Source organism: Marmota flaviventris, chromosome 14 (genome assembly GCF_047511675.1).
Source record: "Marmota flaviventris isolate mMarFla1 chromosome 14, mMarFla1.hap1, whole genome shotgun sequence".
Classification (NCBI taxonomy): Eukaryota; Metazoa; Chordata; class Mammalia; order Rodentia; family Sciuridae; genus Marmota; species Marmota flaviventris.
The window spans coordinates 15,072,581-15,095,176 of record NC_092511.1 but is presented as its reverse complement, the minus strand read 5'-3'; the positions used below and the strand labels follow the sequence as shown (position 1 = coordinate 15,095,176).

General features: G+C 35.9%; 1 protein-coding gene across 3 annotated transcripts in view; it reads left to right on the top strand.

Annotated features, from left to right (window-relative positions):
* The window catches only part of Ldah (lipid droplet associated hydrolase), an 88,550-nt gene that overhangs the window by 48,695 nt on the left and 17,259 nt on the right, over positions 1 to 22,596 (top strand). The window contains exons 5-6 of one of the 3 annotated variants that reach the window (XM_027937867.2): positions 11,167 to 11,401; positions 14,876 to 20,614. The exons of 1 other annotated variant lie outside the window; for it this stretch is intronic. In XM_027937867.2, coding sequence (XP_027793668.1) covers positions 11,167 to 11,401; positions 14,876 to 15,048 — 408 coding nt within the window. In that variant the 3' untranslated portion in view covers positions 15,049 to 20,614. Of the gene's footprint in view, positions 1 to 11,166; positions 11,402 to 14,875; positions 20,615 to 22,596 lie in introns of those variants that run through there. One more of the 3 variants, XM_027937866.2, reaches the window with a different exon arrangement.

Sequence of the window (22,596 nt, the reverse complement as noted above, 5' to 3'; positions counted from 1 at the left end):
ATGGCCACACCTCAAGTTGTTTCTTACCTTCTATTCTGAAAAATGATTAATAATAGTAATAAATTCAAGAAATACGAGCACCAGAATATTGTCACTAATCCCCATAAGTGTATCCAATATAAAAAGTCCCAATGTGCATATTTACTTTCCTATACTGTTGAAGACATTGTTGTGCTTCATTATCAAAAGTTGACTGTGGCAGATTTCTAATGAGAATGTGAAATATGTGAAAATGTTTTCTTAGAATAGAATAAATTGGCCAGCCTAGAAGTTCTTTTTTTATGAGACAGTAATATAAGAAAATATTTTGTCATGTACAAAGATTTGGAAACCTTCTCTGCACAGCTGTGTTACAAAATTAGGTACACTTCCTTGACCTGAGTGATTTTTTTTTTTATTTTTGCTAGTAGGTTTCTATATAAAAAATAAAGGAATTTTGTATTATTTTGACTTATACTATAAAATTTAGACTATAAATTTTATTGAAATCATCATTATGATATTTAAGAAAAGTATAAGTTTCACCTAACAGGTTATAATTGTTGTTCTACAAAGGCAAGAGAGGAAAACTAACGAAAACTTATTAGTTGTGATAAACAGTCTTTGGTTTTGTATTTTTGCGAGGCAATGAGGCATTCAGAGTACATATTAGAACTTCCTTATTGTTTTGGTCCATTCCTATGATTTCAGAGTGCACTTTAATTCTCAATTTGTTATTGATATAGATCAACCAGATATAGCCCTGTGGTTGCTCATGTATGTTTAGTTTCGCTTGCATGCAGTTTTGTTTAACATGGGTCACAGTAAAGGATCATTTATAAAAGTAATGGATTTCTTCCTGTTTCTGCCAGCTGATTTGATCAGTCTAAAGTTCCTTATGTATTATTGGTTACATAACTAACATGGAATCTGTGTGGTACATTTTTTAGTTTGACAGTAACTGAATTATCCATCTATATTCTCTAAATCTTTGAGGACATTTTCATAAACATAATAAGGAAGCCCTTCATTTTGAAGTGAATCAACTCAAAATTAAAATGAGGAATGAGTTACCATACCAGACTAAATGATCAGACTTCTTGGCAAACAGATTGTTTTAATTAATTGATTATACTGGATAACTATTTGCCAAGTGGAAAAAAAACCAAGAATATTAATTTCTAACTTTCCTATGTAAAATGTTTGTAATATGTTTTAGCATATTATCTGCATTCAGAAATAAGAGTATAACAGTATATAATTTAGTTTTACTTTCCTAATAAAGATTTTTATAGTACCTAAGAGTTCTGGTTTTGAATATCTTCTCTAGAAAGCAGGTTTTCTCTACATTGTAGCCTGCACTTATCTTTCCTCTTATTGATAATAGCCATTCTAACAGGAATGAGGTGGTATCTCATTGTGCTTTAATATTGCATTTCATTGATGATTAATGAAGTTGAGCATTTTCGTATGTATCTGTTGGCTGTTGGTGTGTCTTTTTGAGAAGTATCTATTCAGGTCCTGTGCCCATTTTTAATCCACTGCTAACATCATATCCAATGATTAGAGTTACTTGTTTCCTGTTTTGACTTGTTTGAATTTCTTATATATTTTGGATATTAACCCCTTGTGAGATGTGTGATTTGTAAATATTTTCTTATATTTGGTAAATTGTCTCTCCATTCTGTTGATTATTTCCTTGTTTGATGTAATCCCATTTAATAATCCCATTTGTCTCTTTTTGTTTTTGTTGTCTCTTTGGGGATCATATTCAAAAAAAGCATTGTTTACACAATTTCACAGAACTGAAAACCTTATGTTTTCTTCTAGTAGTTTTACAATTTTATGTCTTTTATGTTTTACAGTTTTGCATATATTGCAAGATAAGGGTTGAATTTCATTCTTCTACATGAGCATATCTGTTTTCTCCAACATTATTTATTGAAGAGACTGTTCTTTTTCCATTGTGTGTTCTTAGCACCTTTGTGGAAAATCAATTGACTGTAAATGTGTAGAGGGTGCTATATTTTGTTCTGTTGGTCTATGTGTCTATTTTTCATGCCAGTATCTGGCTGTTTTGATTACTAGAGCTTTGTAGTGTTTGTTTGGTTTTTTTGTTTTGCAATGCATGCCATCAAACCCAGGGCCTCACACATGCTTGGCAAGTGCTCTGCCACTAAACCTCTGGCTCATATAGTACATTTCTGAAGTCAGGTAGTTGATGCTTCCAGCTTCAATCTTTTTGTTCAAGATAATATTGGCTATTTGTATCTAAAATCTGTGCATATTTTAGAGTAGTTATATTTCTGTGAAAATGTCATTGAAATTTTGATAGGGATTACATTGAATCTGTAGGTTGCTTTAGGTAGTATATATTTTAACAATATTAATTTTTTCAATCCATGAACACAGAGTAACATCTTTCAATTTATTTGTATCTTCCTCAGTTTCTTTCATCAATGTTTTATCATTTTCAGTCTACAGGTCTTTTGCCTCCTTGGTTAAGTTTATTCTAAAGTATTTTATTAGTTTATTTTTCATAAGCTTTTATAACTGAAATTATTCTCTTGATTTCTTCTTTGGGTAGTTGTTAATGTATAGAAATAGTACTGATTTTTGTATCCTAAAACTTTACAGAATTTGTTTATTCTAACAGATTCTTGGTGGAGTCATTAGGTTTCTTTCTATATAAGATCATTTCATCTGCAAACAGGAACAATTTAATTTCTTTTTTCCCCCTAATTTTAGTGCCTTTCATTTCTTTCTCCTGTTCGTTTTGGCTGCAACTACTATTATTATGTTAAGTAGAAGCAGTGAGAGTGGGCATCTTTGTTTCACTCCTGATGTCGAGGAAAAATTTAACTTTTCACCATTGAATATGATGTTAGCAGTAGGCTTGTCATGGATGGCCTTGGTATGAGATGCATTCCTTCTATACCTAATTTGTTGATGAGAGTTTCTATCATGAAAAAATGTTGAATTTTGTCAGATGCTTTTTCTCCACCTTATTAAGATGATCATGTGATTTTTGTTCATTCTGTTAATAGGGTTTGTCACATTTACAGATTTGCATATTTTTTACATCATTCTATTCAAAAAATAGTAATAAAGAAAAAAATAACCTAGACATAGTAGTGCACATCTTGATCCCAGCCACTTGGGAGGATGGAGTCAAGAGGATCACAAGTTTGAGGCCAGCATCAGCAACTTAGTAAGATCCTGACTCAAAATAAAAGATAAAAATGGCCAGGGAGGTTATGCAGCCATGACTGAGAGATGAGTGTTAAGCCTCTTAGGCATTGGGACTGTTTGTCAGCCAAGTTGATGGTATACATTTCCTAGTGTTCATAAAGGATTGATCACATTAGGCATATTTGGAAGAATTTATTTTATACTGAGTCACTAGTTGTATAGTGCTATTTGTGATTGAATTCTTCTGTGGAAGGGAAGAGGATCTGAAGAAGCTGTATGCCATCAACGATAATGACAAACATTGTTGTGTTGAAAAGAATGTATACCACTGTGACTTTGGAAGAGGTTTTTATGATTTTAGCATATTAATACATCATTCAAAGTATCTATCAGGAGAAGGTTTACGTTTGTGTTTGTGACAGACTGCCAGTTGTCACCTTACTACATAATGTCCAAATAAATTGAGGTTTAAAGAATCAGACACACTAAAAGCACACCCTTCAGAAGGAAGCATGTTCAGTCATTATGTATAAGCCTTTCATGATATTTATATAATGTTCTCATATACTATTTTGCTTTCAAAAATGTCTCATGCCTTAATTTTATTTACATGCTTAAAATTTTAATTAATAAAATCATTAATGCAGTTTTACCTTTTAATAAACACAAATATTTCAAGTTATCACAGGTCTAGAAATCATATTAATAGTGGATTCACATAGATAAATCCAGACGATGACTTTGAACAGTTAAAAACCATGTTTAAATGAATAGTTTCATTACTATTAAATGGTTGTACAAAATGAAGAAAAAAAAAATGGCCAGGGATGAAGCCCATAGGTACAGTGCCATAAATGCAGTCTCCAGTACTGTGAAAAAACGAAGAAAGAAAGAGGGGAGGCAAAGGAGGAGGAAAAAGAAAAGAAAGAAGAGAAAGAATAAAAAATAATAATATGGGAGTGTGAAAAACTTAAAGTGCAGAATAAGGTTTGAGATTTACATCTTAGATTTAGACCTCAAATATAAGCAATGACTTTAGATGGAAATGCATTTAATGTACTAAATTATATTAAAAGAGTTGGAGAAATCCAACTATATTCTATAAACATAAGGTGATAGCAATGTAGAAAGTAGAAGAATGGAAAAGGATGTATCTTGCAAATTCTCACCAAAAGAAAACTGTTAACATTAAATAAAATAAACCCTAAGGAGAAAACATTCCTAGAAATGAAGAGTCACTTCATATTCATAAAATATTTTGAAAGTGGTAACATCATCACTACTGGTAGTGCATAAATTAAAGTATAATAGCAGGATATTATAAATAAATTTATGCCATAAGTTGTAAATTTAAATAAAATGAATAAATCCATAGAAAAAGATAACACCAAAACAGGTGCAAGAAGACTATTAAAGAAATTAAATAAATCTGTAGTCAAAACTCTTTCTAAAAAATAAAATTCTAAGCCCAGATGCTTCACTGGTGAGTTCTACCAAATATTCAGAAAATAAACAATTTTGTTATTTTACTAAATTTTCAGGATAATGGAAAAGGGAGTCATGCTTCCTCACTTAGTTTTTTCAAAATAACAAAATTTTTGTATCCAAAACCTAGAAAAAAATAATGTGAGAAAAGAAATCTACAGAACAGGCTTACTCATTAAAGTACAAAAATCTTATACAAAATATTAGGAAACCAAATATAGTAACATTTATAAAACTAGTACAATGACCAACGTATGTTTATCTCAAGAGTGGAAGTTTACTTTCACATTAGAAAGTCAGTATGGTAGTTTATTACATTAATAAATGAAAGTGGAAAAATCACATTATCATCTCCAGATATACAGAAAAAGCATTTGATGAAACTAACATCCATTTAGGATTTCAAAAAGTAATTTTCAAATTGGGAATAGAGGGAAAAAAAATTCTAATCTGACAAAATACATCTCTTGAAAACCTTCACCCATATTTTAATTTACTGGCTAATTCAAGTGATGATGCTGAAAATTTTTCCTTTGAGATTGAGAATAAGAATTATTCCAGGGGCTGGGGCTGTAACTCAGTGGCAGAGTGCTTGCCTAGCATGCATGAAGCACTGGGCTCGATCGTCAGCACCACATAAAAAATAAAATAAAGGCATTCTGTATCTACAACTACAAAAATAAAAATAAAAAAGAATTATTCCGTTCAGTATTTTACTTAAGGTTTGGGCCAACTCAGTAAGCAAAAGAAATAAAAGACACGGATTTTAAAGGAAGAAACAACATTGTCATTATTTGTGGATGATATGGGTGTGTACTTAGAAAATCCAAGAGATCTCCAAACAAGTTATTAGATCTAGAAGGACACTTGAGTAAGTATGCTTGACACAAATTCAGCATGTAAATATTATTTGTCTTATATCACCAACCACCATTTAGGAAGTGAAACTTTTGGATACCCTTAAAATAATCTTAAAATAAATAATAAAATCTTGAAAACCTAACAAAAGTGGAGCAGGATGACTATAGGTCCTTGTCTAAAATGTCTTTTACAGACATTAAGGAAGATTTACAGTAGAGGGAGAACTGTCCTGTGTTCATGTACTAGAAAACTCAGGTATTACTGAATTTAGGATAGACAGTCCCAATCAGAATCACAACAAGAAGCTTGTAGAATTTGGATAGCCACTGCTGAAGTGTTCACAAATATGCAGAGAGCCAGAAATATCTAAGGCATTCGTGTGTGTGTGTGTGTGTGTGTGTGTGTGAGAAAGAGAGAGAGAGAGACAGACAGACAGACTAGGGATTAAATCCAGAGCCTTGTGCATGCTGAGCAAGCACTCCACTGCTGAGCTACATCCCCAACCCTTTTTTAAATTTCATTTTGAACAGGGTCTTGCTAAGTTACCTAGACTGGCCTCAACCTTGCAGTCCTCTGCTTCAGCCTCTAGAGTAGCTGTGGTTACAGGTGCATACCACCACACTGGACTCCATGGCATTCTTGAAGAAGAAGATGATGAAATAAACTTACCCTACCAACTGTCAAAATATATATGAAGCTTTAGTAAATATGACATTGTGATCTTGGCACAGAGTTAGAAAAACTAGGCTAGTGGGACAAATTAAACATCCCTAACTTGGGTCCATTCACACATATACAGGATTTACAACATGAGTATCATTCAGAAAAGCAGGGAAAGGGCAGCCTTTGCAGTTAATCGTGCTAGGACAATTGGGTTTCCATATGGTAAAATATTAAATGAGACCCATATTTCATAGCATATGTGGAAATAAGTTTCAGGTTGATTATGGACCTAAATGTGAAAGGCAAAACCATCAGGCTTTTCAAGATTTGCTCAGGAATATTGGCTGCCCGGGACTCTGCAGCAACTGTAAACTGGCTGACCTGGCTTCCTTACCAGATCTTATTCCTGTAGCTCCAGGTGGGACTGACAAACCAGGACACAGCCACAGTTGAGAAGTCAGCTTCATAGTTTTCTTTGTTGCTGCCTCGGCTGCTAGCAAGAAATCTACTCCCTGGCCTATAGGGAAAGCTCTTCCTGCAGGATGGAGAGGTAGCCTCCTTAGCCCTTCACCTAGGAGCCCTCAGCAGGGTAGTGAGAAGCCCTTCGTTTTTCTACCAGCTATGTCTTCACATAAACCACCCCTGTTTGAAATCCATCAAGTCTTTTGAAGTCCAACAGAACGTCTATAGCACTTTCAAGAATAAAAGGACTCATAATATTAAAATTAACTTAAAGAGATAGAAGAACTCTGAATTTGAAGGTGGAAAATAAGTGGTTGGTTGTAGCACTACCCTGAGTACAGAAAGATTTTTCATTCTTTTTTCCTCTCAGACTCTTCACGCATGCTGTTAAGTATCCAAGTAAAATATCAGATCCTTAAATTGTACTGTTAACATTAGATAATATAATATAATATCACACTTTCTGTGTGAGCTCCAGACATATACTAAGGTAACTATACTTTAAAAAACAGAAGAAAGAAGTGTAATATTTTATAAATGTGGTGGTATTCTAGAGTTCCTCTTGATCTACATCTTCTTCAATGTTTAGTATTATTAGACTTCTTAAATTTTGCCAGTCTGAACGGCATAGGGTACAACTCTAAAAGTAACAGCAGTCAACATGAATTTGAGCTATTGATAGCAGTCCTGAAAAAAATAAATATCTTTGGACAACAGGCAGAGGTGAAATAGTGGCATAACCACTGTACCTCAGTGTAACAGTGGGACGATTTCTGCTCCAGAGCTCTGGAGACCTGGAAAGCTGCTGTGTTCATTGCTTATAGTTCCTGTACCTGAAAATGACTAGTTATGATGGTTGTGCTGTATACTCTGCTTATCTGTTTTCCTCAACATCGTAGTGATTACCAGTGAATCAGGAATGTTGTATCCCTTTGTTATGCTAGAAGGGGAAAAAGAAATTGATCAGCCATTAGAAAAGTGCTGGCTTTCCAGAGCTGATCTTTCCTTCTCTGTGTTGGAATGCCCTGAGTTGGAGTTTATGATGAAAGTGGCATCCAGAATGAGCAATTTCTTAAGCCCAAGACAATTCAGGCAACTGGCTCTGATTTGTGGCTTTTGGAGTCTGTCATTGCTGACTTACTGAAGCCTATGACATCTCCATCACAAGTACCCATTGCATGCCGCATGAAGCATTTATTAATCATAGTTCAATCAATCCAGCACCCCCTCTTCTGCTCTTTACTTGAGAAGATGCCAGAGTAGCAAAATCTCGCTTTCATATTCTGACTGAAATCCTGCATTTATTCCAAAAACACATTAGAAGCATTTGCACTGCATTATTGTCAATCTAACATTTAAAAACTGTCTGAAAATGTTGCTTCCTCCTCCCAAGAATGTTTTTCACTCATCATCAAGGTCATACAGGTGTTCAAGGAACAATATGTTCTTATTATGTGATACAGGAGGAAATCCAGTGGAGGTCAGATTATTATAACCAAAAAAAGAAATAGCTAAAATATCTCAATTCTTGTTGAGAGAAAAGGAAAAAGTCTACAGGAAATAGCTGAGCACTTAGCTGAGTGATATGACCAAGGAAAAACAAGAAATAAGGCTGGAAAGAAAAAAGTCCTCCACAGTTTTGACCCTCAAGGCCCTGTTTTCTATTAAAGAGATACATGAAGGCAGAATCACAGGGAATATCTTATAGGATTCGACATTCGGGCATTGCCATCAAACAGGCTACTATGAAAAAGGCCTGTGTACAGCAGCAGATGAAAAAGACATGAAACCCACCTTTACTCTCAGGGACTACAGGAGAAGCATTTACTTCTTTCAGAAGGAGGAGTGTAGGGCTGGGGTGGTGGCTCAACGGTAGAGCACTCGCCTAGCACATGTGAGGCCCTAGGTTTAGTCCTCAGCACCATATAAAAATAAATAAAATAAAGGTATTGTTTCCAACTACAACTAAAAAATAATTATTAAAAAAAGAAGGAGGAGTGTAAATGCATAACAGAATTGGTAAATGAAATCTCTGATATCAAAGGCACCAGATCACAACTGAAGCTAAATATAGCCAAAGGTTTAAACCTACATTGTAGGTAACACTATCTAATTTATTAAAGAAACGTTCTATTTTTTAAATTATTTATTTATTTATCTATTTGTTCTAATCAGTTATACAAGATAGCAGAATGCTCTTCGATTCATTTTACACAGATGGAGCACAATTTATCACTTCTCTGGTTATACACAAAGTAGGATCACACCATTGGTGCAATCATACATGTATCTAGAGTAATGATGTCTGTCTCATTCCACCATCTTTCCTACTCCCATCTCCCCTCCCCTCCCCTCCCCACCTTCCTCTCTGCTCAATCCAAAATTCTTCCACTTATCCCATGCCCCCCCCCATTATGGATTAGCATCCACTTATTAGAAAAAAACATTCAGCCTTTGGTTTTTGGGGATTGGCTTACTTCGCTTAGCATGATATTCTCCAACTCTGTCCATTTACCTGCAAATGCCATAATTTTATTCTCTTTTATCGCTGAGTAATATTCCATTGTGTATATATACTACAGTTTCTTTATCTGTTCATCTGTTGAAGGGCATCTAGGTTGGTTCCTTAGTTTGGCTGTTGTTAATTGTGCTGCTATAAACATTGATGTGGCTGTAGTATGCTGTTTTTAAGTCCTTTAGGTATAAACTGAGGAGTGGGATAGATGGGTCAAATGATGGTTTCATTCCAGGTTTTTTAAGGAATCTCCATACTACTTTCCAGATTGGTTGCACCAATTTGTAGTCCCACCAGCAATGTATGAGTGTGCTTTTCCCCCCACATCCTCACCAATACTTATTGTAATTTGTATTCTTGATAATTGCCATTCTGACTAGAGTAAGATTAAATCTTAGAGTAGTTTTGATTTGCATTTCTCTTATTACTAGAGATGTTGAACATTTTTTCATATATTTGTTGATCTATTGTATATCTTATTCTGAGAAGTATCTGTTCATTTCCTTAGCCCATTTATTGATTGGGTTGTTTGTTTTTTGTTTTTGATGTTAAGTTTTTTTAGTTCTTCATATATCCTGGAGATTAGTGCTCTATCTGATGTGTGTGTGGTAGAAATTTGCTCCCATTCTGTAGACTCTCTCTTCACTTCATTGATTGTTTCTTTTGCTGAGAAGCTTTTTAGTTTGAATCCATCCCATTTATTGATTCTTGATTTTATTTCTTTGCACTTTAGGAGTCTTATTAAGGAAGTCAGGGCCTAATCTGACATGATGGAGATTTGGGCCTACTTTTTCTTCTATTAGGCATAGGGTTTCTGGTCTAATTCCTAGGTCCTTGATCCACTTTTAGTTGAGTTAAAGAAACATTTTAAATGAAAAAATAATATCTTCATGATTTGGGGTTAGAGAAGAATTTCTTAAATAAGACACAGGATAATGAGTATTAAAAAGAAAAAAATATCTGAACCCAATATAAAAATGGGCAAAGGACTTGAATAGATATTTCTTCAAAGAAAACATACCAGTGGCCACTCAGGTAGGTATATGAAAAGGTACTTGACATTGCTAATCATCAGGGACATGCCAACTAAAAACACAATGCTATATCAACTAACACATGTTAGGATGACTATTTAAAAAGCACAAGATTATAAGTGTTGGTGAAGATTTAGGGAAATTGAAATCTTTGTACATTGGACACATTGTTGGTGGGCATGTGCTACTGCTGGGTAATAACTGGTACAAATACTTTGGTCAAATGTTCTCTCTGATATGTGGATGCTAACACACAAGGGTGGGGTAGATGTTCAGTGGATTAGATAAAAGGGAATGAAGGGAAGTGGGGGAAGAAATAGGAAAGACAGTGGAATGAATCTGACTAACTTTCCTATGTACATATATGAATACACCACAGTGAATCTCCACATCATACACATTCACGAGACTGGTATCCTAATTAGATTAAGATATTCTCCACATTTGTATAAATATGTCAACATTGACTCTACTGTCGTGTATAACTAAAAAAGCAAATAAAAAATAAAATTTTACGGAAGGCACCAAAAAAAAATTGGAATTGTCTCCTAAGCAGAATACATGCATGCCATACCATATGACATCAAGGTAATAGAGCCAACCAAAATACAGGCACCCCTGCACCAAGAGACATGAACAAAAATGTTAATAGGACTTCTGCTTTCCAGGTCCATGTGTAAGAGTTTAGAAGTTGCTACTCCATCCTAACAAGTGAAAAGCCAAACAACCTGAATAATCAACTCCAAATCCCCCCTCCCTGAAAATTAACCCCAGCATCCCAAGAGACATCCTTAGATCCTGTCTAAACTGGTTATGAATTGAGAGGGAAAGCAATAGGTGGTGGTTCTTCTCAATCTGAAGGGGAGTCTAATCATATTCTAATCTAGTCATTTGTCATTATTGTGTAGAGAAACAATAAAGGAATGAGTTATCCCTTAAGAAAACCTCTCATCAAAGTGTGTTTGTTTATTTTAGGTCATTCACACCTTTCTGCTATTCCCAACCATTGAGCGAATGGCTGAGTCACCCAATGGCAGGATTGCCACTCCATTTCTGTGCTGGTTTCGATATGCTCTCTATGTCACTGGCTACTTATTACTTAAACCATGTCCTGAGAAAATCAAGTCCTTGATAATCAGAATGGGCCTTCAAGTAATGAACCTGAAGACTGAATTTTTACAGACGAATATATTACAACCATTCTGCCTTGGTAAGCACATTTTAAAAGGTATATGTTATTGTTGAATAAGGAAATATTTACAGAAAAATCTTAGGCAGAGGATGAATATCAAGCAAGCAGTTGTTTGTTGGATTTCCCCCCAAAGGTTTAAAACCAGAGATAAATAAATTAGAAATAGGAGTGAGTGAAGGGAGTTCTGTAATGCAAATGGGTAGAAAAGCCTCATCAAACTTTAATTTTACCTATGCTTCTGATTCTCCAGTCTCGAAGCAGTTCTGTGTGTAGTGCGTAGCATGTGTTGAGTCCTCCTAGGAGCCCAGGGTTTGCCTTGTTGGTTCAGTGTTTTGCAAAAACAGCCTAAGAAAACCAGGCCCACTATTCCAGCGGAGTAGACAGGTTATGCTTTTATTTTCCTCCTTTAAATCTTGTTGTGGGAGCTTAAATTCTAAAAGGATTAATCATCACACCACAGTGTTCAGAGCCAGGTAGTGTGTCTTTCACTGTAGCTGCTGCAGTTGTCTTTTTGCCCTAATTGATGGTAAAGGCAGGACTCCTGAAAAAAGTTTAGCATCATCTCCTGTGTTGAGAATGCCACGGAATCACATGCACAGTGATTAACTAACCACGGACCCTGTCCAGCTGTGCAGCTACACTTAGTATGTGAGGTGTTTTCCAAATATGTATCTATCAACAGTCATCACAGATACAAGGCTTAATATATATTCTATATTTGTGGATTTTTTTTTCTCTCCTCTCTCCAACTCCCATTCTTTATTATAGCCTTAACCTAGTAGTGACAAAAAGATGAGAGAGGGAGAGGGAAAGCAAGGCTGAGGACAGTCATAGAAATTGCCAGAGGTTGAAGTTGGAGATGTTCCTTAAAGAAGACTCTCTGGTCTAACTCCTCACCTTTTGCTCCTGTTTACAGACAAGGGGTTGTATGGTGTGTGGGAACAGCACTGCCTGGGACCAGAAACCCTCAGCTCTCAAATTGGGTCAGCCTAGACTGAATCTGTGGCCTCAATTTAGTCACTTTCCCTCTTTGGTTCTGTTGTTGATCAAATTAAGAATTACACTAGGTGATCTCTCAGGGCCAGTTCATCTTTGGAAATTATTTGAGAACAAATGGAAAGCAACATTTGAAATTCTGGCAAACGTATGTGAAATTTTCTATATGTTCTTCAATAAGATCATCTTAATTCCCCTTATGATTCCTCTCCTCCTACCCCCAGCATTTTCTTGGTACCAAAAGTGTTTCAGATATATGAGGTTTTTGGATTTGGGGAAATATTTGCATAGACTGTACAGGTTGAGCATTCCCGATCCAAAAATTCAAAATCTGTAACTCTCCCAAATCTGAAACTTCTATGCTCAAAAAGTTTCATATTTCATATTTTCAGATCAGTAATGTGCCTTGTAATAAAAATCCAAACAATCCACTTAGAAAACGGATTAAAGACATGAACATACATTTTACTAAAGAGGTTATTCAGATGCCAAGTAAGCACATGAGAAGTTATTCAACGTCATTAGTCATTATGAAAATGCAAATTAAGATCACAATGAAATATCATTATATACCTGTCAGAAGAGCTGAAATGAAAAATAGCAACAGCAGACTCCAGTGAGGATGCAGCAAAATTGAATCACTCGCACTCTGCTTCTATAATATAAAATTATATACTACTTAGGGAAAAAATAGCTTGTTTCTTAAAAACTAAATGTGCAACTACCATTGAACCTAGCAATTGCATTTACAGACATTCATACCTGATGAATGAGAATTATGTTCACACAAAGACCATAATAACCCAAAACTGGAAACAACCTGATGTCTTTCAGTGGGTGAATGGCTAAACAAAGTCTGATGTAGCCATACCACAGAAAGCTCTCAACAATAAAAAGGAACAAGCTCTTAACACATACACAAATGTGTAATCTGTCTCTAGAGTATTATGTTTAGTGGGGGGAAAAATCCCCAAATTTACATAGGTATTTACATAGGTATGACTCCATGTAATAGCATTCAGAAAATTATAAAATTACAGATTTGGAAAATAAATTAATAGTTGCCAAGTGTTAAGGATGGAAAGAGGGCAAGGATGGAAATTAGTAGGTTTATAAAAGGGCAACAAGAGAGATCCTTGCAGTGATGGAATTATTTTTTTATTTTTTTTTATTTTGACTGTATAAGTGTCAGTGTCTTTGTTGTAATACTATACTGTAGTGTTGCAGATGTAATCTTTAGAGGAAACTGAGTAAAGGGTACATATATTTCTCAAAACTTGCATGTGACTCTAAAATTATCTTAAATAAAAATTAAATTAAAAATAAAAGCATTTACCAGACCTGGTGGCACATGCCTATAATCCCAGAAGTTCAAGAGGCTAAGGCAGGAGGATTATGAGTTCAAAGCCAGCCTCAGCAACTTAGTGAGGTCCTAAGCAAGATCCTGTCTCTAAATAATTTTTTTTTTAAAGGAGGGGGCCTGGGGATATGGCTTAGTGATTAAACACCAGGTTCAATCCCCAGTACCAAAAAATAAATAAAAATAAAAACAAAAGTATTCTTCAGCTGGGGACTTCATTTTCCTCCCTAGGATAGGTGTTTTCTTCATTCTGACTGCCTAAATTAGGTGTTCTTTATCCTTGAGACACGAGAAGGTTGAGGACCCATAGCCCTAGGACTAAGAGCACATTCCAAGGCAGCTACCATGCTTTCCTTACGCCTCCTTGGAAATATTTTCTAAGCCCAAATTAGGACATGGGATATAAGAAATATGTATTTGTTTCTTTATTTACAAATGAAAAGTCTAGGTAAAATGAATTACAATTATATACTTATGAATATATTATACATATAACATATAGTCAAATACTTATTTTTTTATTTAAAAATATATTTATAAAAAGGTATTTTTCCAAGTTATAAATGCCTGTTAGAGAAGCAGGCCCCAAAAACTACACTTGAAAGAAAGGAGTCTTCCTTTTAACTGCAGTGATTGACCTCCAATTACGTCTTCTAGCAGCCCCAAATTCAGGAAACAGGGAGAAGGCAGGTTAGACACAGGACACATTCACCACAACCAGAGCCTTCCAGCCACATTGTTGCTTGAGGAATCTGGACTTCTTTTCCCACACAACCATAGTAGAGTTATGCCACATGCAAAATGTACTATAAACCAGACTGAACATTTTTCATCTCATTCCAACAAATAAACTTGAAAATGAATAGCCCTCATCTTCCATCCTTTCCTTCTCTAGTCTTCTAACTCATTGGCTCTAGATATGGCCTTCTGATATCCAAGTATTCATTACTTCAGTAGCCTCCATTTTATTCCCATTACCTACCCAGTCTGTGTAACTGGGTAAAGAGAAAGGAGATAAGAATTACTTGTCCTCTTTCTTTTTTGGGTTCTCAGTTCATTCCCTACTTGGATACTTAGTTCAGTCTCTTAGTAGTGTCCCCAAGCTGATCATTAACTAAGAGTCTCAAATATCCTAGGCACCTCTTCTCACCTGTCTCCTCTGGATCCCGTGTCGCTCTGCCTGCTCTTGGCAACAACCCTCACCGAAGCAAGCTTTGTCCAGACATGCCTTTGCCATCCTTATACAACTCCTATTGGCTTGCTTACTACAAATGGAAGAAGGTCCCAGCTGAGAGAGAGCTCAAAATAGAAGACCTGACCCCCTTGTAGATGATTAGTGGGCTCTGTCAGAGCCTATGCCCCACATATGGTGAAGGTAACCAATATTCATATAGTCACATGAATTGGTGGCATGATTTCAGGTTTCATGAAGAGAAGGGTTGCCAAGAGGAAAGAAGCGGTACTATCTGGTCCAGCTGGATATTCCCCCTGCAGATCTCCTTCTCTGTGACTTGACTGTCATCTAGACAATGACCCTTAACTTGCCAGCTTGACTTGTACAGGCCTTGCAGTGTTTGCACATTATGTAATGTCTGTGCTTCAGGAGAAATCACACGGAAACAAATGGAGGAAGTTCTCTAGTCCAAGTAGTGGATAATAAATCCTGCCCTATCTAGATAAAAACTATTCTTCTGTATCCTTTAGTTTATATACTCACATTTTTGTTGTTGTTGTTGTAAGCTCTGAAAAATTCAAGGAATCAAAATATTCAAGTATTTCAAATGCTGCTACCCTTTGGCAAAGATGGCGCATCCCTTCATGGAGACTGGTGTGCTGTGGCATTAGTGTTCTTCTCCGGTGTGTGTGAAACATCATTTCCTACCCAGCATTCAGAGAAGAGTAACCCTAATCCAGTTAGCATGCATTATAAACACTACCAGTGTTCACCAGTGGTATCTGTATAACTAGATTGTTTTAAATGTTATTTTTAAAGAACGTTCATGGATATTTTCCTCCTTTATTTCAAGTATGGAATGTTTGCTATTCCATATTTTCTTTAGAGTAGATGTTCTTCCATCTCATGAGAAGTAAACTTTCTTCTCAGACAACTAAATTGGATTTTCTGATCAAGGCTAAAAGAAGATATATTTTAGCTCAGCAGTATCACAGGTCAAATAATTAAATTTTTAAAAATATTCTAAGTTCTTTTCATTAGGCTAAATTGATGTTTTAATTCCTTTCAGTTACCTAACTAGAAAAACATAGCACAGAGACATAAAGAATTCCTGGTGGGTTACTTTGTTGAATATGTTCTTGCAAAAGAAACTTTCACATTTTTCCTTTCTTTAATCAATATCAAAATAACTTTTTAAAATATTTACAATGACATCTAATGAACTGAACTATTTAATGAGCTGACAACACAAGATTCACTGAAGAATCACAAATTTCTTAGAGTATTTTTAACTCAAACACATTAATTTTTTTTATTAAGAAGAAACCCCCTTGCTGCCTATTCTTTCACTTGTGTGAGCAGCTTGTAAAAATAAAACCCAACTGCAGTTTTTAACAATTCATATAAGTTCTACCTCAAATTCAGGAATAAAGGGGAAAACAAGGCGTTTTTGGCTTTTGTAGTGTTTGGATTTAGGGCCAAGAATGATTAAATCTGATGCGAGGATATCATCTCCCTTTTAGAAACAAAAGGGCTTGTGAATATCCTACTGTATTTTTCTGAAGAAATCTTAGGATTTAAAATTATCTTTCAGTCTAAAAAGTTGTATCATTAAAAAAAAATATGGTATCTTGGGTTGCATTTTTCTTTTGGGTGAATGCACTGTCACTTGTGTGAGTTATCAATTTGCAGACTAAATGGATGATCATAATAACCAGAATCCTGGCTTACAAAGAAACACATAATAAATCAAATGAATAATTAACATTTTTCCATATTACACAGAAATTTTACAATGGGAGAATTTCTCTTTTAGTTCTGATTTCTACATTGTTAAAAGCCACATTTGGCATCATTACTAAATATGGAAAACAACCTGGAAAAAATAAAGAACCGCTAAAGAAATTCCCCTTGTTAAATGGCTTCATCCTAGTTTCTGAGCCTGTGTAGCCCTGCTAAATCTTTTGACAGAACCTCCTGTTTTATGGCTCTTTGAATACCCCACCTTACTCTGCTGGCAGTGGTGCATGGATTTCATAGAGTGGAAACTGCTTAGGTCTCCAGAATACTTAAGTCTCATAATCTGACCTCAATCCCAGACTTTGCTACCATGCAGACCTGCTTGGCTCCAGCCTTCCTAACTCCCCTGTACCCCCAAAATCTTGTTACCCTCAGGGATAGTCAGAAGATGTACAAGGAGGGGCTACCCTTGAAAGGCTCTTTTCAGTCAGCCACTACAACTTCTTTCTCTTGGAAAGCCCTAGATTTGTGCAGATGTGGTATGATGCCACCTTTCTCCCCCACTCCATTGCCAGAATCTCATGGAAGTTAAGCATAACAACCCCTGTGCTTCAGATAAAAACACCCAGAAAATTCAAAGGCACTATCTTTATTTTTATCAGCTGGGATGAATTTGACTATAGTTATCAGAAAACTATGAATTTGACTATAGTTAACAGTGGCCAAAACAGAGAGGTCTGTTTTTCTCATGCACCAAGAAATTGAGATGTAGTAAGATGAAGTAAAAATCATCCACACGATGCCATCAGGGCTGTGGGGTTATTGGTACATTTCCACTCTGTTGGCCTTAGCATGTAGACCTTTCTAATGCTCATCATCTCATGCTTACATGATGGCTCCCTAGGCCTCCTATTTGACATTCCAATAGAAAACAAAAAGAGTTGGGGAGAGGTAAAAAAGCAAAAGGTCTATTCCTAATTAGCCTTTGGGTTATTAAGAAAGAGAAGTCCTCCCCAGGATCTTCCTCTTCTAGATTAAAAGCCAAAACTGTCACATCACTCCCTAAAAGGGATATAGAGAAGTCACACATTGACTTTCCTCATCTCTTGTTAGAGGAAGTCAAGGGAAATGAAGAATTTTTTTATTGGCTTTTGGATCATTACATCATTATCGACTACAGCCTCCTACAAGATAGTCTTAAGACTCATCTTTCATGTATTTAATCACCTACCAAACACCTCACTAAGGCAGTTAACTCCATTTCCTGTTCACCATGACTAAAATCTACCACAGCCATGTTTATCCAAAATGTCTTCAGAGTTTATAACCCTTGGCAAGTTAAAACCTCAGACTAGGGTCTACAGTGTATTTCTTAATTGTTGCTGGCCTTCTGCAAAGATGTCTGAATGTATCTGTTCATGGGAGAGCCCATTTCAGTTCCCATGGTTGTTATTATTATTTTTTTTTATTTTAAGGGGAGTTTAAAATAGAACATGTTACTGTTTCACCTGTATTAGTTGTTACTAGTGACTTCCCTTCCCAGCCACCCTTCCATCATCATGGAGATAAATGTACTAAACCCTTTTTCTATCCACCAAATCTTATAAGGAATACATTTTTTAAAAGAATCATTTTTCCTTATAAATATCGTGATTTATTTTGGACATATAGACTCTGTTGGCCCCTTTAAAGACTTAAAGTGATAAAAATAATAGTTCAGACAGAATAGATGAGGAGTAACCATCACACTTTACACTGCAGTGTGTATACCACACATGGTAGATTTCCTGTCTCCATGATTCACCTGCCCTAATTACACTACGCCTGTATCCAGTAATTCCCTTTGCTTCAGCACCAATTACCTTTTCTCCCCACTATGGTGACAAAGTCATAGTATTCTGTGGAATCACCCAGTGGCACTAGACCATATACTCCCAAAATAGTAGGACAACTTTTCTTCTCAACTCCAAGTTCTGCTTCAGAAAGCTATTCGTACATCTCTTTAAAACCTTCCATTTGATCATTACCTGTGATTTTATTTGTCTCTCTATTGTCCCTGGATGCTATCTAACTAGTGCTTATGTAGCCTAGTTTCTGACTTGTCTCAACAGAAACTCCTGGACCTGCCCTCTATCCTGTGATTATTTATCCCACTTGTATACCAACACCTGTCAGCTTGGCCTATCAATGTTGGTGTGCTTCGGCCTCCACTTTTGGCCTCCATTGTGATCTCAGTTCTTGGACCACTTCAAATGAGGTGGTAGACTTATCCTTCTCACCCTCCAAAACTACTAGCCCCACGCTACCTCCTCCCTCAGTCCATTCCAATTTATTTCAGTTAATAACCTTCTTTTCAAAGACATGCCATAAACCAAATTATCAAGCATGGTGGAAATAATGAATGAAATATAGGTCCTGCCCTTAAGTTACTGACAGTGCACTGGGAGAAACAAATGTGGAAAATGTTTAATTTAACACAGTAAGGGCTCTCATAAAAATAGATGCAGAATGTGGGTGGTTCTTTGAAAGAGAGATCATTCTACCTGTATAAATAATAGAGAAGATAAGTTAGCTTGGACTTGAAGGTGACTTGGTATTTTTCCAAACTGACAAAATGGCACCAATATAAGTGACAGTATTAAACAGAAGGCAGCCTTCTGCTATAGATTATGTGCACTTGGAAAACTCATTGATAACATTTGAACTATGAAATTAATGTTCTACTGGTCTTCCAACTTTAACCCCCACTCAGATATTTCAAACCGTTTAGCCCTTCTACTATAAGTTGAAGTCCCAAAGTAATATTTGAACATTAAGTAGATTTCAGAAGATGGTGGTAGCCAATAAAATAGATTGACACCTCAGCGAGTCCTTTTTTCATACCTGTATTTTTATTTATTTTTAATATGTATTTTTTAGTTGTAATTGGACACAATACCTTTGTTTTATTTATTTATTTTATTTATTTTTTTGTGGTGTTGAAGATTGAACCCAGGGCCTCGCACGTGCTAAATGAGTACTTTACCGATGAGCCACAACCCCGGCTCTTGTATTTTTATTTTTAATGCAACTAAAGTAAACAATTAACATTCTTCTGAATCATTCTTTCTTTCATGTTTTTGTTTCCATTATTCGTGGTACTAAACATTTCCTTCACTATGGTGCTTGAAACTCTGAATTCTGCTGGGTTTCCAGGAATGCTGTTAACATTCATTGCCAAGAGAAATGTGTTTTCCACTTAGGAAATTACACTTCTATTTGATATTATTATTTCTGACCACTGTGCTGCATTAAGAGCATTTCTGAGGAATGACAAAGATGGCTTCCTAAGAGCAATTACTGGAAAATAAACTCGTGTTCTGGTTAAGTGTGGGGGGCATGGGTGGAGGGGAGAGTATACTTGGAAATTACCAAGAAAAAAAAAACAAATAAGAGTCATAATAAAGGGATTGGGCACATTTCCTGATGAAACTTTTGTTTTAAAAAGTGTTAAAAATCTCTACAAGTTCTTTGAATTTTAAGTTTTTAATTAAGAAATGACAGAAAAATATTTAAAAGTACCCCATGAATTATATCAATACAGTGTTCCCTTAACTACCACCCAACTCAAGATCCACTGCCTGGATCTGAGAAGCCCCCTTTAAGCCCTTTTACACCATCTCCAAATGTAGTTACTCTCTTGACATCTACTGATACTATTTAGTTTTGCCTGGTTTTGAACTCTGTGTCACTTGTTTGTCCTTTTGTATCTGGCTTCTTTCATGCAGCAGAGTGTGATGTACACCTGTTTTGCTGTCTGTGGTTTTTTCATTTAATTACACTGTACTTTGCCATTGGTTGAATTACACTTCAGTGTATTTATTCTGTGTTGATGGTGTTTGGGTCATTTCCAGTTTGGGACTATTAAAGGTAATACTGATCAACATATGCTTCCCCCAGTTTCTGGTTGTTTCTCATATGATTATACTGATCAATACTTAGCTGAAACTAAATGGTAACCCTCTGCAGATCTCTGGAGCTTTCCTCATTCATGGCAGATCTCTCCTCCCACTATTTTGCCTTGTCAAAAACCAAAGCATTCACCTCCCTAGACTGTCAGTCCTGTCTCCTTGTTTTAAAATGTACCTGGAAAAGTGACAGACATGAAAACAAACTGTGTTGAAAGAGAAGTTAGTTACTTACAGTTCCCAGGAGAGCAGGGGGACATGCTACACGAGGCAGGGTTAGACAGGTAAGCACCTCATTGGGTCAGAAAGCAGAAGGAACACAGGTGAACATGGCCTAGGGGTTCCAAGAAAAGGAGTGGGTGAGGCAAGTTTAAGATAGCTAATTTGAATAATTTTGCCAAGCTCTAGACTTTTGAGATGGTCCCTAATTGTCTGGTACTTGGCCCTGGGATGATTTAGAACAGGGAAAACACTGACTTGCTGGCTTGTTTCCTAAGTAACAAGGAGTATGGACTTTGGATTGGTTGGCTTGCATGTGAAAGGCATGTTCGCAGGGAAATCAAAGAACTAACTATCCCTGAGAGAGGTAATCTCCCCCTGGTCAGCAAGGTCACCAAGATGTCAGTGCATCATAAAATGTAGAATATTAAAAAAAAGACTCATGCTCTCCTCAACTTGGGGAGATTACCAAATTCTGCATGTCTTCCTCCTTCCTGTACTGCAGCCTGAAGACTTTTCAACACAAACAACAAGCTAAGATGATTATAACAGTCACCTCATCATTTTCAGTTTTCTCTAGGTTCTTTGCCCAATATCCAGTGTCTTGAAAATCTTTTCTTCTTCATATATTTTATTTGTTGCTCTAGTTTTAGAGAGGAAATCAAATCCATTTTCTATCATTCCATTTTGTTCAGAAATGGAGGAACTATGTGAGGTCATTCTCCCCCCCCCCCCTTTTTTTTTTTTTTTTTTGGTACTGGGGATGTTTAATCACTTAACCACTGAGCCGTATCCCAGCCCTTTTAAAAATATTTTATTTAGAGAGAAGGTCCCACTAAATTGCTTAGGGCCTTGCTAATTTGGCTTTAAACTTGCAATCCTCCTGCCTCAGCCTCCCAGGCCTCTGGGATTATAGGTGTGTACCATTGTGCCAAGCTGGGGTCATTTCCATTTGAGATTACAATTCAGTTGAGATTTTTGGAAGCAACAGCATGGCTTCTATCTAAAATTCAGCAATCTTCATTAACAGATTCCACTTTTCCATCTCTGAAGACATTTTTGTTTCATAGAAACTTAAAACATCTCAAATTTCATGAGGAAGATTTTGTTTTATAAACAGCTTAAAATCAGAAATCTTTTACTAACAGTGATTGAAGTTTAATTATTTCTTGACTTACAAAACTTTATTTAAAAAATGCCAAGTATGAGGTATTAAAACCACACATTTAATGCTATAACACAGTACACTTCAAATATATAGATGTGGGGCCTTGGAGGCATCTCACATGGCAGCCATGCACCAAAGTTAAGCTTCCCACACCCAACATCAGAACCTTATCTGGCATTACCTAACAGTTCCCAGGTGACCTTTCCATTGCATTTATAGCCCTCAGTGCTATAAATGAATGTGGCCTTACTAAAAGTTGGAGAATGTCTAATGTAAATACTCATTGCTACTTACCTAGTTAGAATGTAAATTGAAGGCCTCCGTTACCATAGGACATCCCCCCAAAGGGAAACAAGTACCAAATTTAACACAGTTGATTTAGGATTTAGCTTTTGTAATATAATTCTTTTGTAAGTTCTATACTATCTATATTGGCATTTTTATAGGAAGGCTAAAAAAAGACATTTTTATAGGAAGGGTATGTTACTTTACATTTTATACTTCTTATACTATATATATATATGAAACGAATTGATTTGATTATGAACATCACTGGTCAACTGGAATCTCTGTAATGGATCTGGAAAGGTAAAAGTAAATCTACCGTTT